At 38.6% G+C, this 22,328-nt stretch overlaps 2 protein-coding genes across 9 annotated transcripts in view; both read right to left on the minus strand.

Annotated features, from left to right (window-relative positions):
- Positions 1–5,911, minus strand: part of LOC109105941 (rho guanine nucleotide exchange factor 1-like) — a 39,699-nt gene extending 33,788 nt beyond the window's left edge. For 6 of the 8 annotated variants that reach the window (XM_042772560.1, XM_042772564.1, XM_042772562.1 and 3 more), the window contains exon 1: positions 5,556–5,911. The gene's annotated coding sequence lies outside the window, so the exon portion shown is untranslated. The remainder of the gene's footprint in view (positions 1–5,555) is intronic. The other 2 variants (XM_042772565.1, XM_042772563.1) reach the window with 1 other exon arrangement.
- Positions 5,912–6,357: 446 nt separating this feature from the next.
- LOC109106704 (ETS domain-containing transcription factor ERF-like) overlaps positions 6,358–22,328 on the minus strand; it is a 68,421-nt gene continuing 52,450 nt past the window's right edge. Inside the window, 6 exon segments of the mRNA XM_042772568.1 lie at positions 6,358–8,485; positions 8,487–8,926; positions 10,465–10,594; positions 12,171–12,357; positions 13,672–13,906; positions 15,010–15,086. Of these exon segments, the coding sequence (XP_042628502.1) occupies positions 8,087–8,485; positions 8,487–8,926; positions 10,465–10,594; positions 12,171–12,357; positions 13,672–13,906; positions 15,010–15,073 (1,455 nt within the window). The 5' untranslated portion in view covers positions 15,074–15,086 and the 3' untranslated portion in view covers positions 6,358–8,086.

Genomic DNA, 22,328 nt, shown 5'->3' on the forward strand with positions numbered 1-22,328 from the left:
AGCAAGCTCTGCACTGGTGGCACTCCGATCCCGCAGCTGAATCCTCTTTAGGAGACGATCCTGGCGCTTGCTGGACTTTCTTGGACGCCCTGAAGCCTTCTTTACAAGAATTGAACCTCTTTCATTGAAGTTCTTGATGAACCTATAAATTGTTGATTTAGGTGCAATCTTAGTAGCCACAATATCCTTGCCTGTGAAGCCATTTTTATGCAATGCAATGATGGCTGCACACGTTTTCTTTGCAGGTCACCATGGTTAACAATGGAAGTACAATGATTTCAAGCATCACCCTCCTTTTAACATGTCAAGTCTGCCATTCTAACCCAGTCAGCCTGACATAATGATCTCCAGCCTTGTTCTCGTCAACATTCTCACCTGAGTTAACAAGATGATTACTGAAATGATCTCAGCAGGTCCTTTAATGACAGCAATGAAATGCATCAATGAAATTTTTTTGGGATTAAGTTAATTTTCATGGCAAAGAAGGAATATGCAATTCATCTGATCACTCTTCATAACATTCTGGAGTATATGCAAATTGCTATTATAAAAACTTAAGCAGCAACTTTTCCAATTTCCAATATTTATGTAATTCTCAAAACTTTTGGCCACGACTGTACTTGCCTCTCTGTACGAATGACAGAGAGAGAGAGAGAAAAAGAGAAAGAGACAAGCAATGTCAGAACAGGAAAAGGAAGTGGTAAGGCACCCCCATTGCTTCAGTTATTATCCACCCCAATTTCAAATCTGGGTGCAAAGCCTCTTAACATTTCACACTAACGAGGTTGTATGAAATACAGGTGCTGTGGTAGTATCACAGTGCCCAAGCCTCAAAATACCAGAAGTGGCACGTTACATTACAAAAGTAACGTGATGCATGTACTGCATGAGAATATACTACCTTGCATCACATGCAGTACTCAATGATGGGGTGCACGATAAATATCGGCCGATAATTAACGCGCATCTCGTCAGTTTATTTTTCATTAAACATATGCAGCCTTGGTGAAAATAAGAGTCTTCTTTCATACGCATTTAAAAACCAACTGCATATTTTGAATGGCTGTGTATTCTAATAATTATGATTGTGCAAATGGAAAGCGGAGGATTGAACAGATTCAAGACTAACATGCTTGCTTTGAGATTTTTCCTACAAACAAGCTTGAATCATACAGATCGTGTACATGCCATGGCCAATCCAACTGGCTTCGTGACAGGCTACTCATTCCAGCTTTTCCACTGAACTACAGTAATCAGGAATCTCTTTGTAATGGGTTGTACCATCTAAAGCCTGAAGCTCTTCATTGTTGACCTAAACCTGTTTGCATCTCGGTGACTTTGTATCTTCTTCCTGTTTTTCCATTATGACCTACAGTTACATAAAACCACAAAAAGCTACAAGTATAATAATGCTTGTGGCCATTCCATGTGTCAGTCCTACATAACAGAACAATCTGAACTGTAATGACCTCTTAAAGGATTATACATTTTGACAGCGTTGTGTTTTAATCTAAATGAACTCAATAATATGATTTTTTTTTTAAATGAAAGGAAACAAGAAATAAGAATGTTTACATATAACAACACTAAGATGAAAACAGAGTACCATCAGCTTACAGAGGAATACAGGCAGGTTAACTGATGACTGCAATTTCTCTTCAAATGCATCCAATAATTATGAACAAGGCTCACTCCATGAAGGTTAAACTAATCTAATCCCAGTTCACTCTAGCTGTCAGACAGTTGTAGCAAAGAACTGCATCAAGACTAACGATGCTTCTTAAGTGCTCCTTGCCCAAAAATGTAATGGACTACAGTGGTTTTTTTCACAACGAATTACCTAGAAGCCAAACATAAAATGTAAACAATGGCCTACATCGATTTACCTTGACATTCACTTATATAACTACTACAAAAACAAACTAAGCCTCAAGTTAAAGCTACTTTATGTATGGACAAACACAAGGGCTACAATTTGTACTCAGTTAAATAAACCATATCAATAAAATTTATAATAAACCCTTTTTTAGGGTTGCCAGGGCTTATCATAAATGTATCAAGATTCAAGAGCTTTGCCGTCATATGTACTAGAGTACAATGAAATTCTTACTTTGTTTACTCCTCTCGAGAGTGACAGGGTAGAAGGTGAACAAATATAACTAACACGGACATTAAAAAATACGTAAAAAATATAGACTATACATTAAGTAAAAATATAAATAATAGCATAGAAAAAGAAAGTGATGAAAGAAAAAGAAAGAGAGAACCCTTATTCTAATCAGAAAAACAACTGTCAATAAAAATATGCAGTGCAAGTAGCAATTAAAGTGACAACTTTAAAGTGTCAAGTGGTGATAAAGTGTCAGTGTAAAGACTAGTGTTTGAATTGTCCATGATGTCAGTCAAATGCATTATGAGTGTATGAAGGTCCAGCAGGTTAAGTGCAGAGGCTGAATTTATCCTGATGATACAGGTGGAAGTGGCAGTGGGTTTTGACTATTTATCAGTTTAATGGCGTGGGGGTATATACTGTTCTGGAGTCTGGATGTTCTGGCCACAGTGCTCTGGTACCGCTTGCCAGTGTGCATGCTCGTATGAAGCATAACACAGCAGTAGAGGTCGACCAATGTGTCGGTTTTGTTGATTAATCAGCACCAATAGATGACTGCTGGAACTATAGTTTTTCCAGGTTGCGTCCATTACTGGAGCGGCTGAGAAGCTCCGCTGTCATTATACAGTACAAGAGTGGCTTCTAGAGGGGGAATCACTGACGCCTCTGGCTGTTTGTTTTGACACATGACATGTGGCTGTTTGTTTTTTGACGTATCGGTTGATTAATATTGACCCATGTGGTCCAACCTAGCGATCGGTATCAATAAAATCTACAGTCATGGCCAAAAGTTTTGGTATTGACATAAATTTTTGCTAAGTTTGCTGCTTAAGCTGTTGTGGTGTTCATTCACATTGTTTCTAGATTATTGTGTAGAGTGATCAGATGCATTTTAAATAATTGCTAAAAGCTTCAATAGCCAAAAAATTTACTTTTCACAAAAAAACTAATTTCACTGTTTTTTGATCCTGACACAAAATGACCAGCTAAAATTAATTGACTACTCATATCAGCAGCACATGTGAAAGTGTGAATGAGTACTAGTCAGGTAAAATCACTATCATACTAATTATATTGTAAGAGCAGACTGATTGCTATAAAAGGAGGGAAGAAGCACTTCCAATCATTGTGTTCTTGTTAGCAATGGTTACCGCCAAAGAAAGATGTGCAGCCATCATCGCTTTGCACCAAAATGGCCTCACATGCAAGAAAATTGCTACAAAGAATATTTCACCTGAAAGAACCATTTACCAGATCATCAAGAACTTCAAGGAGAGAGGTTCGACTGCAGTGAAGAAGTCTTCAGGAAGTTCCAGAGTGTCCAGAAAGCACCAGGACCGTCTCCTCCTGAGGAGTCAGCTACGGAATCGTGTCACCAGCAGTGCAGAGCTTGCTCAGGAATGGCAGCAGGTTGGTGTGAGAGCATCTGCATGCACAGTGAGGCAAAGACTTTTGGACAACAGCCTGGTGTCAAGAAGGGCAGCAAAGAAGCTACTTCTCTCCAATAAAAACGTCAAGTACAGACTGAAATTCTGCAGGAAGTACAAGGACTGGACAGCAGAAGACTGGCGCAAAGTTATTTTCTCTGATGAAGCTCCCTTCTGACTGTTTGGGACATCTGGAAAATTGATTGTTCAGAGAGGCAAAGGTGACCCGTCCAGTCAGTGAACGAGTCCTGTGTTGTGCCAACAAGGAAGCATCCTGAGACCATCCATGTGTGGGGTTGCTTTTCAACCAAGGGAGTAGGTTCTCACATAATTCTGCCCAAAAATGCTGCCATAACTAAAGAATGTTATCAAAACATCCTGCAAGAGCGACTTCTTCGACGATCCATGAGCAATTTGGTGTTGATCCATGCATTTTCCAGCATGATGGAGCACCATGTCACAAAGAAAGAGTGATGAAGTGGCTCGAAGATCATTACATTGAAATTTTGGATCCGTGGCCAGGCAACTCCCCGGATCTCAAATCCCATAGAGAACCTGTGGTCAGTCCTCAAAAGGAGAGTGGACAAGCAGAAGCCCACAAATTGTGCTCCACTCCTAAAACTAATAAGACAAGAATGGATCGCCATCAGTCAGGATTTGGCCCAGAAGCTAATATCCAGCATGCCAGAGCGAATTGCAGAGGTTATGAAAAACAAGGGTCAACACTGTAAATACTGACTCATGTATTTTTTTTTTGCGCCAATAAAAGCCTTTAAAACTTATTATATGCTTATCAGTATATCACAGAAACACATGGAAAAATAATCTACAAATGCTGAAGCAGAAAACTTTGCAAAACACAAAATTTATGTCACTGCCAAAACTTTTGGCCATGACTGTTTTCAGGTCCACCAACACAGCAGGCACTTTCAGGGTTAAATTTGATTGGCTGAGTGGTTTTTCAAAAGTGCAGTTATTTAAAACAGCAGCACAGGGACACAGACCCCAGTATGTGAGTGGTGTAAAGTTGAAACAAAGGAGTATGTTTTATGATAGTTAAAATGTGCGTGTGTTTTCTTTTATGCATAGAAGCAGAGCAGTGTGAGTGTGCTTGTGGCAGCTAGCAGGTTTTGAAAGCTCATTGCGCCTGTGCATTCTCTTCAGTGAGAGCGAAATGCAAAACACATGGAATTAAAGCCCAGTGATTACAGAAGGCTTGGAACAAGAAGGGGAAATCCACTCCTCTCAGAAATACTGATCCAGACCAGGCTTTCTTTTTGTTTGTCGCTTAGAAACACGTAAAAGCTGTTGCTCAGGTTTCTTTTGAACCGTTTTAGTTTTTAGTATAAGAAATATAAGAACGGGCTAATTTTACCTGAAAAGAACCTACATGTAGGCTAATACAGAAATCATAATAGGGCGGAATTTCAGCCGTGCAAATATGCAGTACAACATAACTTTCTCTATATTGCTTAAATATTAATAGAATTCATGAAAAAAAAACCCTGCTACCTGAAAGGCTTTACATTTACAACTGACATTTATTATAAATATATGAAATTATTTACAGTATAGCGCTAACATCCTGTAATTTCTTATCAAGGCTGAAAAATCAATAACAACGCAAACGGTGGTTATGTTGACATAGCTTTTGCATGTACTGTAGCCTTTATATCGCGTCGACTCAATTCAAGCAAAACTGTTTAGCTGTGAGAGTTGCTCATTCGAAACATCTCGCGAAGAAGCTTCAAATATTATCTTCGCTCTCTGTTGAAAAATAGAGGCGCGGGTCGCCGGAAATAACAGGAATGCTGGCAAAGCTTACACTGTAGCCAAAACAAGGTTCCTCTCGCTGAGCAAAGATACACTGGCAAGATTGAATCTCTCGCCGATCATGCTAATCAAGCAAGCGAATATGCTCCCTCTGATGACAAATCACATCCTCGCGCACCAAAAACATTAAATGCCTCAAAATCATAACAGATCCCCTAATCTATATGTTTAAGCTTAAACCTTACCTCTCCTCAAAGGTGAGACGAAGTGACAAGCGCCTCTGAAGGCTTCCTGTTCTAAACTTGTTGTATGTCGTTGGAAAAAAACATTGTACGCGGAAGTGGAGACCAGTTCAAGCGCGCGACGTTTGACAGCAGTCAGCAGATATAAAAGTATAATGAAATCGTTCCTCTTTATGTGCGGATGATCATTAAATATGTTCAGTGATCGCCGAGTGCACTCGATTGAAAGCGGGGTTGTTGTTTTTTGTAATTAATTGGAAACGTAACTTTCGCCGTCCACTGTCTCTTCCTATGACTTGCGACCACCAGAGGCCGAAACATGTCCAAAAATCGTTTCATGTATCCCAGTATGGTTCCGTGTAGTGTTACACTAAATTTGTTCCCCTTCATCTGAATGGCTCTCAGGGCTTTTCCATGCGTGTTCAGGGACACCACGGCCCCCCGTGGCATTACATATATCCACGATTTATGAATGTGCCCGTGCCAAGTCTGTGTTTGGAGGTAGAAATGTACCTTACGTGAAACTCCACTATCCTAGCTTGCATTTTTCTGTATTTATTTATTTTTTTAATACTCTGCATTCATGTTGACGTTTGCATGCTTAGGAAATATGATAGGTCTTTTTTGCACTTCCATTTTTCTAGATAATCTCTGAAATTCAGTAAATTTGGTACTTGACAGGATGTAGGCCACCTCATGAAGCTTTTTACACAGACAGAAAGAAGTACAGGTATTTTTTTTTAATGAAACGCATTTGACCTGAAATCATATATTGAACGCCAGAGAAAAATCCATACTCTCACAATTGAATCTTAAGAATATTGTTTATTGCTCTTGAAGATATTACTCTTTGCTCATTTTTGTTCTAGTCATCCTTTCTGTTTTAAATTTCACAATTAAACAAAGAAAATCTTTACTGTTAGGTAAATGTTTTTTTTTTCTTTTCAATGTGTACAAACAACTACACAAAGTCCTATGTACAGCTGAAATCTCTTCTAGTACGGGCAAGTCAAGGGCACCAGCTGTCGTGTAACAAGTTCTTTCAAGTTCTTATCTAGAATGAGATAACTTACCAAAGAATAAGAAGAATATCTGGAAATATTGTTGCCATAGTTTGATAAAATCTTACTTGCAATTTGCTTTTGTATAAAATGTTATCTTTACCCCCCTCCCCCCACTTGTCTGAATTGTATTTGAAAGTAATCTATTAATCAGAGTGTCATTCTGCTCCTATGTATTGTTTTTACATTCAAATCAGATGTTCACATATCAAATGTAATAAACATTAGAATGAACATTGTTTAAAGAAATTAGCAGATGCTGCAACTAATATTATTCACACTTGATTAATTATAGTACATCACCACTGGGTGAATGAATTATTGAAATACGAGACTAGTGGCGTAACTCAGTCCAACAGGGTCATCTACTCGGAGGTATCTGGGGAAAATTTCCACAGGGCACAAATAGAAAGAGCAGAATTATTTTTTTTTTGCACACTTCCCTGTCTAAATGCCATTCTTATGAGCATGTGAAAAACAAGTGCTCTATATGTCAACTTTATAAATACTTAACCATTTTCTTGTCTCATATATCACTCTTCGGTTAGGTACAGAGGAAAATGACACCAATACAACTATCCCATATAGTAATAGTAATTAAACAATGTACACAATAATAAAATATATACAATGAAATAGATACAAACTTTAAATATTCACTGGCATGAGCAGTATTGATTCTGTCTCTCATTCTCAGGGTCATCTTTTTTTTGGAATATTTTTAAAAAGACATGGACTAGACATGAAAATTGAAAGTGAACATAAATAAATAAATAAACATAACCACAAGATGGCAATGTTTGACCATATATATATTTCTAAATCCCTTGGAATCAGCACAAAAATAAAAACAAAAGTGCTTTATTGCAACACAACTGAATCATCTTAAAATTACTATGAGTGTTGCCATTATTGCATTTTGCTTGTGTAACACTCTTCAGCTGAACACTTTATTGCAGAGCTTAGCATTAACTTGAAAATGCTGTGAAAAAGTCTGAAATACACCAAGCTGAACAAATTTACTGCCTGTTTCAGCAGGGCCCGAATGCAGTGCAATCTAAAAAAAAACTGTGTGATAAAAGATATGCATATTTCATTACTGTGCTATATCGGCTATAAAACTTCTCATTGTTATTGTTTCCGAACAGAAATGAGAGAATGAAAATTCCTAGACATTTACACATTCTAATCCGAAAAGCTGTTGTTGTTTTTTGTTTTTGTTTTTTTTGTGCTGCACTTTTACTCTCAGAATGACAAAAACTAAGATTGCATCGAGAGTCTCACTTAACGAATCAGAAATTGAAAGCACTAATACTGGAACTGAATGAGCAAAGAATGGCTTCGGAGGACTCCAGAAAAGAAAAAAGAAATGGGAATATACAGCATTATTTCACAAATGCAGGAATACACAGACAGAATAAGAGAACAAGAGAACCTGCAAGACATCAAAAAAAAATCACACAACAGAACAAATTAACTGTGAGCAAGTTTAAGTGTCTCTGTTTCCCTGTGCCGGTCGATCATAGTGAGGGAAGGAGAGAGGGATGGAGGCAGGGATGATGGTGGAGGAGTCAGGGGTCCCAGTCTTTTGAGGGGATGTGGAGACATAGGTGGAGGAAGAGAAGAGAGAGGGGGAAAAACTCCCCCGAGACCCCCAGTTTTGGCCTCTAGAAGGTGTGAGCGACCACCCAACCCTGGCTCCTTCCCCAGAGTGAAGTCCCGCTCATTCTCATTCTCTGAGCTGCAGTCGCTCAGGTCTGTGATCTCCAGCTCAGAGTCAGACTCCGGATCCTGCTTCACACCCTTTCTCCGCTCAGAAGGGCTTTGACGGCCTCCTCCTCCATTTCCCAAGCCAACTCCACCCATGACTAATTCTAGGAATAAGAATCATAGCAAGACCTCCACCCGTTATGCCAGTGTTGGTCTCCCCTCTTTCCCGGTCACCCACACCTGTACCCCCGCCCCCCAGCTCAGTCCGACCCAGTGGCAAGTTCCCTGGGTACGGTGGGATGCAGAGTCTGGGAGGCTGACTGCCCGCAGAGCCATTTGTTCCTCCCGTTTGACCACGTTCTGCACTGGTTGTGTCTCCGGGGGGTAAGAGCGAAGAGAAGGGGTGTGACAGCTGAGACAGGCTGGAATGGAGTGGGTTGGGATAGAAATGTGAGGAGTAGAGGGAGCCTGGGGGCAATTTGGGACAGTTGTTCAGAGAAAAGGCCCCTGGGAGGTAGGGGTTGAAGCCCCAGGGGTAGTCAAAAGAGGGGTTCCGTGGGTAAGGACCCAAAAGGGATGGAGGTTTGGAGTAACAAGGAGCCCCTGTGGGAGAAATTGAAAAACATGGAACGGAAACCAATGTTAATGTTTAAGATCAGATGTTAGGGACATGACTGAGAACAGAGAATGTGAAGCAACTCTTTCTCAGAGAGAAAACTAGAAGCTTGTTATTGTTATGAATCATATAGTCCAAAAACTTAAGAAAAATATTATTCAAAAATATAATATATAATTGTTTTATTTACATGTGAGAATATTATGATCCTTAATTAATTCCTCTGTTGAACTTATATTTCTCTCTCTCTCTCTCTCTCTCTCTCTCTCTCTCTCTCTCTCTCTCTATATATATTTTTATATATATATATATATATATACACACACTTTATGATTTGCACTTATTTAATCAAAAAATACAGTAAAAACAGTAATATTGTGAACTATTATTACAATTTAAAATTGTTTTTTTTTATTTTAATGTATTTTAAATTTTAATTTATTCCTGTGTTGGCTGCTGAATTGTCAGCAGTCATAACTCTTCAGTCTTCAGTGCCACATGAATCTTCATAAATCATTCTAATATGCTGATTTGGTCCAAAAACATTTCTTGTTATTATCAACATTAAAACGGTTTAATATTTAAAGTCTGTTTCTAATTATTAGTAATTAGATTAAATGTTTAATTCTCTGTTTTCTACATTGTTAATATAATATTATAAGATGTAAGATCAAATAGAATGGAAATTGTTTGACACTCATAATATTTTACATGGTTTTCACAATGGTTTTGCTTTCATTACCTTTAATACCTTTTCTTCATATTGTCACCTTTACCTCTTCCTCTGTCTCTTTCTTTCTTCATTCCTGCCTACTTCACTTTCTCTACTTTTCTCTCCCTCTCTTTTTATCTCCTCTGCCTCTCTCTGTGTTATTTGCTATGCAGGGCTAATTTGACAGTGCTAGAGTGTGTGTGTTAGTAGGGCCAGGAGTAGCTGGCAGACACATGAATATTGAATCAGTCAGGCAGGCTTCACTTGCTTATGAAAACACAGTAATGGGCGCCCACAGGCCACAAACTGAAGCCTGCACCCTCAATTAGGGCCTTCCTGCTTGGGAAGGGATTAGGACAGGGGGTACACATGGGAGGCAGAGAGGGGTAAGAAAAGGAGGAGGGTGGAACAGGACCTCAGGACAAACAAAGTTGAAGGGGTGAGTGGTTTTTTTGGGGTGGGGAGTCGCATTGACATACTCATGCCCTCATACATTCTGATGCACTGGTTTTTCAGTGTACATTCAGAGCATTTGAAAAGACAAAGGGGTGTGTACATGACACCATACCACTCTCAGAGGAAGTGCTAGTGCACAAATGCAAGTGTAAAATGCAAATGGAAACTAACATTGTCATGTTAAAAAAAAAAAAAAAAATACTACTGATAACAGTGTCAACTAATCACTTATATTTGAACTCACACTTATATACTTCACTGCTCTGAAAAACAAAGAACCTTTCCAAATGAACATGAATCTATCATTTTCTCTATTACATTTGTAAAATGTGTTGTTCTGTTTAATTTATGTCTCACCTGAGCCGAGGAAAGGAAAAGTGTCCAGTCTCAGCTTGTCCCCATCAGGCCCTGGGGCCCCTGCACTGCGCTCAAACAGAGAAGGACCTCGACCTGATTCAGGTAAACGAGGGAATAAAGACTGAAGGGCCTGGGAAAGATGGGATAGAGAAAACACAGTGTGTCAGGATCATTACACAGTGAAAAAGACTGAGTGAGAAGAATTAGTTTAATAAATGACAGTGCATAAACAGTTTAAATGATGGTGTAACTTACTAAAAAAATACAATACTGATAGGATAAATAATAATTTTGTTAATTTTAACAAATATTCAGAATTGTATAAATTAGTAACAATTTTAGTTTGATATCAATGTACTACTATAAATTTAGAAGTCATGAAAAAACAAAAATAAATGATGAACAGATGTAAATTCATCAGATGATGATAAGAAACCATGACATCTTTAACACTGTCTTGGAAATCTTGAAATAAGAAAGCCTTGTCTTAAAGACTTCATAAGATGTCAGTCAGAGTAGGCCACAAAGAGATCCTGGGGTTTACCTCCCAAAATGTGAAACAGCTTTTGGGAGCAGATTAGAAAAGTGTGCTGGTGGATAAAGCTCAGTAAAGGAAACCTGGAAGTCATCGCAGGAATCTTAGAGGATGAACGCTGTAAGATTCTCTCTCTCTCTTTTATTAATGACATGAAGGTGATCAATAATTTGTCACTCTTCTCTTCTCAGTGAGAAAAGGCACAACTGTACTTCGAAGCTATGTAATCTGGATTGCTTAACAAACTGCATTAATGACATGCCACTGATCTGACAGCCCCACCTTCTCTTTCATTTCTCACATGTCTTTCATTTTCAATCAATGGCAGTGATGAGTACGCCATCCCAGACAGAGATGAGAGGAAAGGGATAATGTCTTCTTTTGTTTAAAGGCTAAAACGCCATCTGTGACATTCTCTCTACTTTCTTCTTCACCTCTGACTCTCTCTCTTTCTCCTTCAGTCTCCTCTAGTCAAGATGTACAGCAGATGCATTTCCCATAGAATGACCTGGGTAGATTTATTTAGTTTAAAGCTAAAATGAAGTCAGATTATTAATAAAAACAATCATTTTATTACTGCATTTTATGAGCCTACTTATTTTAACTTGCCTTGCATTGCAAATTTACCACTCTTTATTCTTTTAAACCATTTATATTTTAAGGTGCATATTTTAAGTGAATTCAAGGTTCTGATTTGACTAAACCTTTATTGATAAAACATATTCTCAGTCTTTTTGTATTCAAACAGAACATTTAAATTTATGCTTTCCCCCGCGGTATTCAGATGATAACTATTTTAGTTAACGTTTAACATTGACCGAAGGCAAATAAAACAGACAGTGGAAAAGAAATAAAATAAATACAAAAACAAGAGATACCTACATACTGACTGACTCTGTACAATCAATAGCCTGATCCCTCACATCAAAGCTAATACAGAGAGCCTTATACAGTATGGATAAAAAAAATCCCATCAATCATTAAACACTGGCAATAGAGCTGTTATTATCACAGAGCACGTCAGCTCTTCAAGTTTTTGTCTGACTTCATTCTTCTGTTCTACCTAGCAGTTCATTCCTGTCTCTCATTATCTTGAGTTCTGTTCTGTTGATATTATGCTCCTGTAAATGCACTGCACTTAATACATGCAATGTATTTATTATATTTGTACCTCGGGCGTGACAGGGCTGCAGTCTGGTGTCGCTGCTCCTCCATTGAAGTGGTTCTGAGCCAACAGGAACGGAGAGCTGGCCATGTCCAGCAGTGGGTAATTCACCAGAACCACCTTACTGAAGTTGAACTTGTAAGTGAAGCGCTTTCCTTTAGTTTTGTGCAAAATGCGTTTATTGTAGTAGTACCTGCAGGATGGAGAACAGCAAAAAAATACAAGAATAAGCTAAATGTTTCAATTCACTTATGTCTTTCCAAAATTCTTTCTTCTGTGAAACATAACAAAATATGTTTTGAAGAATGTCTATACAGTGACATCCAATATTGTTTTGTTTTTCAAGCCATAGATTTTTGGAACGACACTAGGATGAATAAATGATACAGATTTCATTTTCAGGTGAACTATCCCTCTAAAGAGGGGAAAGCCTGCCTCCTTCTCGAACCGAAACATTTTCCAGGGTCATGGCCTTCACTCGGGAATGCCAGCCTTGTCAGCTTCCTGTTCTGCACAGTGATGACTGCTTAGATTTCCCTTAACATCACACAACCATGTTTCGCCTCATTGGAAATAAGAGATGGATCTCTCTTTGAGTCTTTTCCCCTGACCATCACCCGTTCGCGTTCATCACAAGTGTCAGAGTGCTTTGAGGATGCTCACCTGTGCATGAGAGCGAGGCTCTTTAATCTCAGCACACTTTATGCTTGACTTCACCTTACCCGGTCCGGCAGCCTACACAAGCTGCCGTGATGCAATCTGCCGGCGCAATAATTTGTAAGCTTTTATTTTATGTGGCAATTGTGCCCCTTAATTGAGCAATTAAGCAAGGCTAATCAACGAGGCTAATTATGGCCTGTGCCTATTCATAACAATTAGTGGCTAGCGACAGCATCTATTAAAGGGAGGTTGGGGGGAGGAGGGAGCAAAGCAGAGCGATAAAAGAGTCGGGATGAGAAATGGATAAGCGTATTTGCATGAAAATGTGCAGAAGTACTTCAATCAGGGTCAAAGTTCAAACATTAAAAGTTTTACATTGGAGTTAGGAGTTTGGAAGGAGATCTGATATAAGTTTGTTGAGGTACGAATCAATCTTAGACTTAATTTCAAAATCCCCATAGACAAGTATTCTTTATATGAGGCTCTTGCCGAAGAACATCCCGAATCCATTTAGATGTTCAAAGATTCCACAAATTGGACTGTATTGATGTTCTTCAGAGAGAAGGCAGCACTTAAAATATCCACATACTATCAAGCATGGAGGGGCCAATGCTATTATACAGGATATTATGTGAGGAAAAAATAAATGATGTTTTTCCCTCCATCAGATGCAAGATAAAACACACACACACACACACACACACACACAGAGAAAAACAGCCAAACAGACTGTATACTCAACAAAGCACACCATCTAGAATATACATATTGCATGAGAGAACAATAAAAGGCAGCAATTAAGCATTAACACAATCCTATGAATATGAAACATGCATGCTGTGCATACCTAAGTGCTCGGCTGAGCTTGTCGTAGTTCATGTGAGGTTTGCACTTCCGATTGCCCCACAGTCTTGCCACCTCATCTGGGTCTTTGATCACAAATTCACCATAGTCTCCCTGCCAGGCAATCACCCCGTGGTATTCCTCCTTCTGCAGCAGCTCCAGGATGAAGTGCCACAGCTGGATCTGCCTGGAGCCTGGGCTTGATTCTGGCTTATAGGCCCAGTCTGGGAAGGCGATGCCTGAGGAAAGGGAGGCGCGTAAGTGAAAGGATTTGGATAAGGCCTGTTGGTTTTGTTACTTGCTAAAAGCATTTCTGTCTTAAATAACTGATGAAGCGATAGGTGTTTTGATCAAAGAAGTTAGCCTATGTTTTAAACAAGTATATGTAAGATATGTAAGAGAACTTTACATTTTTGAAAAATAATTAAAAAAAAACATTGTTCCAGCTTATTGTTCAAAATGTGGCAACAGCCTAATGACATATAGGAGCAAAAATTGAATATCAGTTCTACCTGTTGTTTGAAACTGAATCTGTATTTAAAATTGTTTGGCAGAGCTAACAAACTGTGAAGCTATGAATCAGTAGTGGGGATTTTTAAGCGATTATTTCTGCAGGTTACATTGTCACACCAGTAGGTGGCGACCAGAGGATGTTTTTATTAGTGAGTCATTTGAAACTTTCATTAATTTGTTCAAAACACTATACAAAACACACATAAATATGGCATCTAAAAGCTATGGTTAGTGGTCAGTTTATATGTGAAATTTATGTTTTTAACTGACTTATTCTACTTTTGATGTTATTTCTAGCGAGATAGTAATACATTACTAGCTTAGTTTTCATCAAATCTTGATGTTTTGTTGTAAATCGTAAATTGTAATTTTCTCCAACTTTCAAAGCTGTTTTATGAATCTTTTGTCTACTGAAAGGTTGTTTTTGGAAGGACATTTCATCAGCTGAACAATCGGTATGTTCATGTTGTTAAACAACAGTACAATCTATTGAATGCACTTCTATCCCTCACAGCCTCACTTTAATTCCTGTTAAAAATTAAATATGATGCTACCCTGACTATAGTCTATATTGTGTCTAAAATGTAAGTTGGTCAATATGAACTTCTATTTCAGTAAACTGCAGTATAATAGCATATCACACTCACAGTCATGCTGTTGGTCTTATTAGTGTGATAATTAGCTAAAATATGTATTAAAACTTTGTTTTAAAAATCAATATAACATCTATGCATCTGTTTCTAGTGTCTTGTCATGATAGTGGTCTTGTCATACAGAACCTCTTCAAAAAAAAAAAAAACAAAAAAAAAAAACTCTTCCAGTGTCTCACCTGGTGTCCAGAGGGTTGGGACGGGTGGCGTGAGCAGCAGGTCACTAACACAGTTACAGTCCATACCTCCACTACACCTACATTCACACACAAACCAACAAAATGTTAGTGTAAACCATTTGAAGTTAGAACAAAGAAGGCTAAAGGCTAATGCATAATACTTTGACTCAACAAATATGTGTCATGTGCTTGCAGACTCATTTCACCCACTACACACCAGTGTGTCAGAACAAGCTGTTATAAACCATGAGGGCATGTCATTCCAGTGGCCTCTAAAATCAATCAATGCCATTTCATTTGAAGGATTTCTTTAAATATGGTTGCCGAAGGCTGTCCCTTCAGCCATGCACAAGATCACTGAGCATTTTTTCTCAAAGAGCAATGTTCAAAAGACTCCATCTCATGCTCAACAGAAGAGGCCCTCAAGCAATTAGTCCTTATAGCTTCTCAAAGGTATTTCTTTGCACTTAAAAACATTCAATTTTGTGATAAAGTGCAAAAATGTACATGATATTTTAAAACAAATTAATTTAAGAGAAGGAAATAAAAATTCCAGTTTCCACTTGTTTTGCACTAAAACTGAACTTAATTTCCAACGTGAAATATTCACATTGCAGCGAAAGGAAATAAACTTGCCATGGTAGGCATGTGTTCATACAAATAACTTCAAAGCAGGATATCAAAAATCATTGAAGATTGCATCTGCTTTCAGAACAACTGGGAGCATCAGTAAAGATCCATCTCTCCATGCAGCAATTCAGTATACATGGCTAGAGAAATTCAATCTCTCCTCAGCCATCACAATTTCATAAAGGTTGTTTTACAAAGCTCGGGTGGAAGAAAAAGGAGCCGGTACAAGGGTATATTTAATGCTGGCCTCTCCTTCTCCCCCTCTCCTCTCTCACTCTATTTAATTATGCTCTGTGAATTTTGGATCTTCCCTCCAGCATTGAAATGGAACGTGAATTATTGAGGTGTGTTTGTATAAATTATTATTGCTAACTCCAGGCACTTCTCTCTCATACACACACAAGTACACACACAAGTACACACCCACCCACCCTTTGTTGCTTTTACTCTTTGGACTGTCCACTTGCTCTCCACTGTCGTAACATATACTTCTCAAGTCGCTCTAAAGCTAGTATGTTGATTCAGTAGCTTCAATTTTGGTAGCTTTGCAAGGGCAAAGAAATGTAGATTCAGACTTTTAAGACTTGCCTTAGCAGGACAGTCTTTTACTTTGTGATACTAGACTATCAAAATAGGAATAGATATTACTTTAACACTATTTAAAGCAATAACTGAGCACAATGCAACTGTTGCAGTCAATATCACACCTGTAAATGAATTCATTCAGATATTTTCATCCGCCTTTTGTGAAATCTGTATTCAGTGCCAGCCTATCTGATCAAAGCAAACCCGGCCTTACCTGCCCATGCACCTAACTGCACCCTCTCTCTCTTTCTCTCCTCTGTATGTTTTGCTCCCGCTCAGTAATTTTCCGTTTGATTTCGGAGGTAATGCATTTTTTACAAATCAAAGAGGAAGCCAGGACACCCCCCACCTCCCCCTCACACCTCTCTTTCCCTCGATCTCCTTCTTTTGCCCTGCTCTTCCCCTCCAGGCCAGTGAGGAGATAAAGGAGCCCCCATCATTTCCTTGTTAGTTTTGATTTGAGCAGCACAGGGCTTTCAAGTTCTCCCCATCACCCCAAGAAACATTATAACTAGCAGCCAAGGGAATACATCTTCTCACAGTCTCCTAGATATGAAGACACTGATTCAGGGAGTGCACAACCACCACACACACCAAACAAAAAAACTCAGAAAAAAAGATGCACATACACATGGACAGGGCAACGCAAAGTAACACCATTCCCCAAGACAATAATCTCAAACGCACTCGTGAGAAAAGTAAAACTCTTCTGTGAAAGGTACATACGATCACATCAAGGTAACAAACTAACAGCAGCTCACAGTTCTAGAAATAAGTGGAAGAAAATTACACGCACACATGTTTTACTTGATTTTAAAATTATACATATAATAATTTATTATATATGTATATATATGAATTACTTTAATATTACTTTAATAACAAATAATTTTATATATAAAATAAATTTATATTTTGTAAAGCAGATTTCATGGTTTAATATTAAATATAATGACTGTGTCAAATAATTTTTAATCATTCAGTAAATCTGTTTTGTAATGGTGTGAAAAAATACTAGTTTAATGCCATGGAAAAATTATTTGTGCTAATCTTATAGCACAAAAGCACTAAGTATGAAATAATAAGTGTGCTGTTATAAACATTATTGCATTTAAACACAGGCATTGATTACTCATTCATTATAGAATAGCGATGCCCTACAGATTTAACATGTTTACCCCTGTGACTAATTACATTTAGTGAAAACTGCTGATGCACATTAATGTTTTGACAAAACAGGGCTGCTGGAAACAAGGTTGTAACATATTAGGTGGACTAAATATAAAAATGGTACCAAAATAAAATGGTTAAAAGGTGAAGTACAGAAGCGGACTAAAGAGTGGAGGAAAAGAGACAGAACTGAGTAACTGATGGCTGACATTATTTCTAGTTGTGAAAAAGATGGACAGCAAGGTTCTGAAGCAGAGATACTGAGAGAATGTGATGAATCTCGTCCCTCTTGCTCTCTGCTCCCAGGACATGAAACAAACCCTCTGTATCTGTGTCATCTTTCTGTTTCAGGCTGCCACTGAAAAGGACTTACTGAGCTCCTTCGTCCCTCTCTCTTTCTCCCCCCACTGTTCCTTCCTCTTTCCTTCTTTTACTTTCTCTCAATCTCTCGATTTCTCTTGACTCTACTCTGACAGTCTGCACAGCCTCAGGGTCAAAGAACAGAAGGACTGGCTTGTGTGTTTGTTATGAAAAGGAAAAAGGGAGAGCAGGGGAAGAGAGGGGTAAGGAGAGAAATGGTGAAGATGGAGAACTTGAAATGGGACACATCTGACACACTGTGAAAGCTACCAGACAAAAATGGCAATTCCTATGTAAACTTGTGGAAGTGGAATATTTTCAGTCGGCTAACAAACATAATTCTATAAGATTCTTTAATTGTTTACAGAATGTATAATAAAATTTCATAATAACTCTTAATAATTCATAAATAGATGAGACATCCTTGTCTTTCAGCTGGAGCGTGCAAAGTGAGGGACATTTAATGAGATTATTGATTAATTTCTCTACAAAGATTTTTAGATCTCTTTTGTAATGGATTTCTCTAAATAGGATGTAATAAATGCCAGTTATTTTAGAGAACCACACTTGAACTTGAAGAATTTTGTGACAATTTTTTGCTTAAACTTCTGTGGCTACTCAGTGTTTTATTGCATGGTGTCTCAAACATTAATATAATTATCATTTGCTTCACATTAAAGTTTAGAATTTTTGTTTAAACAGTAAATCAGTGTAAAGTACAAAGTGTGCAATCTATCTTTTTTAATGAATTTAATGTGCGGCAATCAAATGTACTGTTAATTGTTTAGTATTAAACATTTTATTTAAAAATAAAACAAAAATTGGAAGCAAATATAAAACACAAAGCATAAGCTAATAAACATAAAAGTATGTGTCACTCACAGTATGTCAGCCATACAATGTTCTATTTTGTAACATAATTCTTCTAAAAATATTGTGTTTAAGCTATAGGTTAGATATATTAAATGTATATTTATAAATTATATTAAATTATATCTAATTAAAAAACAATCTGCTGATACCAGTTCTGTCATTTAACATCCCTTAATATTATTACAATCAGACTGACGTGAGATTACACTGTCCTTACATCAAACTTGTTTTTGTCCTGTAAAAACTTTATATTAAGTTTCTTCTGTCACCTCAGGAGGGTGGTCACGCGTGATGGTGATTTCACCCCTGGAGCTCATGTCTAATTGGTTGCATCTCACCCCGTGTTACTCCACTCTCCCCCAAACCAGCGATCATGTCTCATAACTCTAGCGAAGTTCAGATACGAGACCCAATAATTGAGATAATAAGGTAAAGAGAGCGTGAAAGCGGTGTGCAACATTTGTGGATGAGAAAGCCGAGGAAACTTGGTAAAAAATAGAAGACGGAACAGAACTTGGTCAACTTTAGGAGCGATGATAGGAGCGAGCGTGTGATATGGTATCAGTTTCTTAGAGAACATCGTACTTAAGATACAAGGAAAAGAAGGGAAAAAAGACGGAGAAAAAGTATCAATCAATATGGTTAAATTATTCATCGTCATTAATTATCGATCGCTCTCCGTTGCCGACTCGTCCGCCTCGCGCCAGAGTTGAAAGGAGGGAAAGCGCGCTTTATTAAAACCGGCTCGAGCCTCATTGTTTCATGTCCCGCGGCAAAGAAAAAGCTCGAGCTTGGTTCTGCCCGCGCCAGTGAAAAATATACACACACATCGCCCCCCTTAAAGCTCTTTTTCTCCCCTCGCTCGCTTTCCCTCCCGACGCGCGGGAGAGCTTTGGGGAGCCTCGGACGGTGTTCACGGGGCGGCTGTGTCTCGCGTGGATCGATGTGGGATCAATGGCTCTCGCTGACTAATAGCCAGAGAGCGCCTTTGATCTCGCCGCTGAGAGATCAAAACCTGCGCGAGAGGAAAGAGAGAGGGGAAGAGAAAGAGGAAAATGCGCGGGAGAGCGAGCGGACCTTAAACTTCACACAAACACGCGCGCCGCTCGTACTTCGTTACATCTGCAGTCGTCTTGTGAGGTGACATCACAACGTATTTTCCACGATTGTTTCCTCTCCTTAAATGAGCAGGAAGCAACGCCCTGTCTTCATACTAGATAGACAGATAAACAGGCTAATTCTGTGGTTATTTCAGCATATGACGCTGTTTTAGTGAGTCTATGCGTCTGTTGTAACTCTCAAAGTACATATTTAAAAATTCATTTTAAAAGACCATTAGCCTAATCTCTCAGTTTTCACTAATTTGAGTTTTTCACTCAGGAGGCCTATAAATTAGGGCTACACAAGTGAGCTACTCGCTTCATAACCACTAAACCAATCCTTAAAGTTCTTAATTGAAATAGCCTAATGTTTGTGTATCATTTTGTGCACTTTTTTTAAAAATCAGTTTTACGCGGAAAACCAAGACACATTTATTCTGCTTCAAATTATTGGTGCACTGCACATGGGAACTTTTTGGCTCTGCAAGATGTTCATTTAAAAGGTGTGGAAAGCTAATTAATAAAGAAGGGAAGTGCAGACTGCTCAAGGTCTTGAGATCACAGCAATTTAAGTGTGCATTTCAACACCAGATGATCCTCCATTAAATCACTCTAAATAAAGCCACAAACAGTTAGGCTAATGAATCCTGCTGTTATTCTTCTTATGCTTCCTTTATATGTCTTTATCACGAACTGTTCTACATGACAGAAGCTACTGCTATTGCGCCACATTTCTTCCTACTTGCTATCCCCCTCTCTCTTTATCCCTCCTCCCTCTGGTCAGTGAGTTACTCTCTCTATCGCTCTCACTTCCCGAATTAACCACTCAAGAAGTCACCACCGACTCAATCAATAGCTCATACATAAACCCTGCTATAATCGCTCCACATGCCTGTCTGTCTGCCCCCTCATCCCTCGTTACCCCTTCATTCTCTTTCACGCGCATTTCTTCTGTCCTCCCACCCTCTATTTATGTTGGCTTGGCAACCTGTTCTACTAATTTATTTGTGAACTTATTGTTCACTGTCTTATTGCTGCCTTCTAATAACTTCTTGATTTTTATCCATAGGCACCATGCGCAAAACTGTAATTAATGTAATCACTGTGTTGCTCTGCATCTGGAAATGTATTTGATGCCTTATTTAGAGTCAGTCTAAATGGCATTTTTGCTTTCTGTCTTGCGCTTTCTCTGTGTCATCTGTGACAGACTCACCTCTTGCATTCTGATGTCTCTACACTAGGAGGTGTGTTGCACAGCTTTTACTATTTCTCAACATCATTCTTTAATAAAGAATATTGCTGCAGCAAAGACAGCAAACTTGGCAGCAAAGTTCTCTCAACATTTATTCTGTGGTAACATAAATCAACTGTTTGTTTGTTTTTCCGGAGTCAAAAATGTTATTTGATATGTCCGAATCAAACTGTCAACATTATAGCCTATTACCAAAAATCGTAAGGGGATAGATAAAGTACAAATGCATAGGAACAATTGCACTTTTTGTAGTGCATTAATATAGCAGGAAAAATAGGCTAGCTAAAATTGTGCTGAAAAAGAAGTCGATCGATATTTCATGCACCGTCTCCTGTTTAAATGTGTAACGTAAAGTTATTTCGAGCTCACTGATTAATTTGTTTTTTTGCCAAAGCAAGTGCATATTCAAGCTAGACTCTCCCTCTCTTTAGTCCCAGCTGGTCTTCTTCACATAGGCTATTCAAAAATATTAAAACACAAAAACCAACACACAAACAGACAACACACAAGACACAGAGAGAATTGAAAGATTACACACGAACGGCCCCTGCTCATATTCCCTGCTCTCCAGCCTCTCTTTCCCTCTGTCTCGGTTTCAGACTCTTTGATTCGATGGAGTGGTTTGATCTGAGCGAGAGCGAGTTTTGTAAACACATTTTTGCGATCATATAGCCATGGGCAAGGGGAGAGTAAAGCGCGTATAAATGAGGGAGAGCGAGGGAGTATGGCGAAGTAGGGAGAGAGAGAGCGACGTTTAATGAGAGGCTCAAGTGGAAAGGCACACGGACGGATTCAAACTGGCGCAGAAATGCGAGAAATGTAGAGAAATCAGTCTTCCCCACCGGATAGGTTGATGAAATATAATGCAATAGTGGATGGCTGGCTCTGCTTTTAAACAAACAACTCGTGTGAAAAGTGCTATATAGTATCTAAATCGACATTTCCCCACGGAGAAAAAGAGAGAGAGAACAATTTTGCAAAAGGGACATGGCAATCACAAGCAAGGACAGACACAAACGCATTACGGTGGGAGCAAATAAAGAGAAAACTGTGGCGAAAAACGAATTCGGTGCGAGCTAAACTAATAAATGTACGCGGTCCTATTCTTTTTTCTTGTTGCTTTTCTCCAGATCGGCGTCGCGAGCTGCTAATTCGTTTAACTTCGATTGCTGGCGCAATAATGGCACTAACCCGTCGCCTCCGTCTCCTGTATTGCAGAGACTTCAGATCACATCTCATTGGTAGGGGAAGAAGCTATGACCCCATGTCACTGATGATGGCTGCAATATATACGAAACAAAATAATCCACTACAATAATTACTTTAAAACACTTAATAATAAGTATTAT

Source organism: Cyprinus carpio, chromosome A16, assembly GCF_018340385.1.
Source record: "Cyprinus carpio isolate SPL01 chromosome A16, ASM1834038v1, whole genome shotgun sequence".
Taxonomy (NCBI): Eukaryota; Metazoa; Chordata; class Actinopteri; order Cypriniformes; family Cyprinidae; genus Cyprinus; species Cyprinus carpio.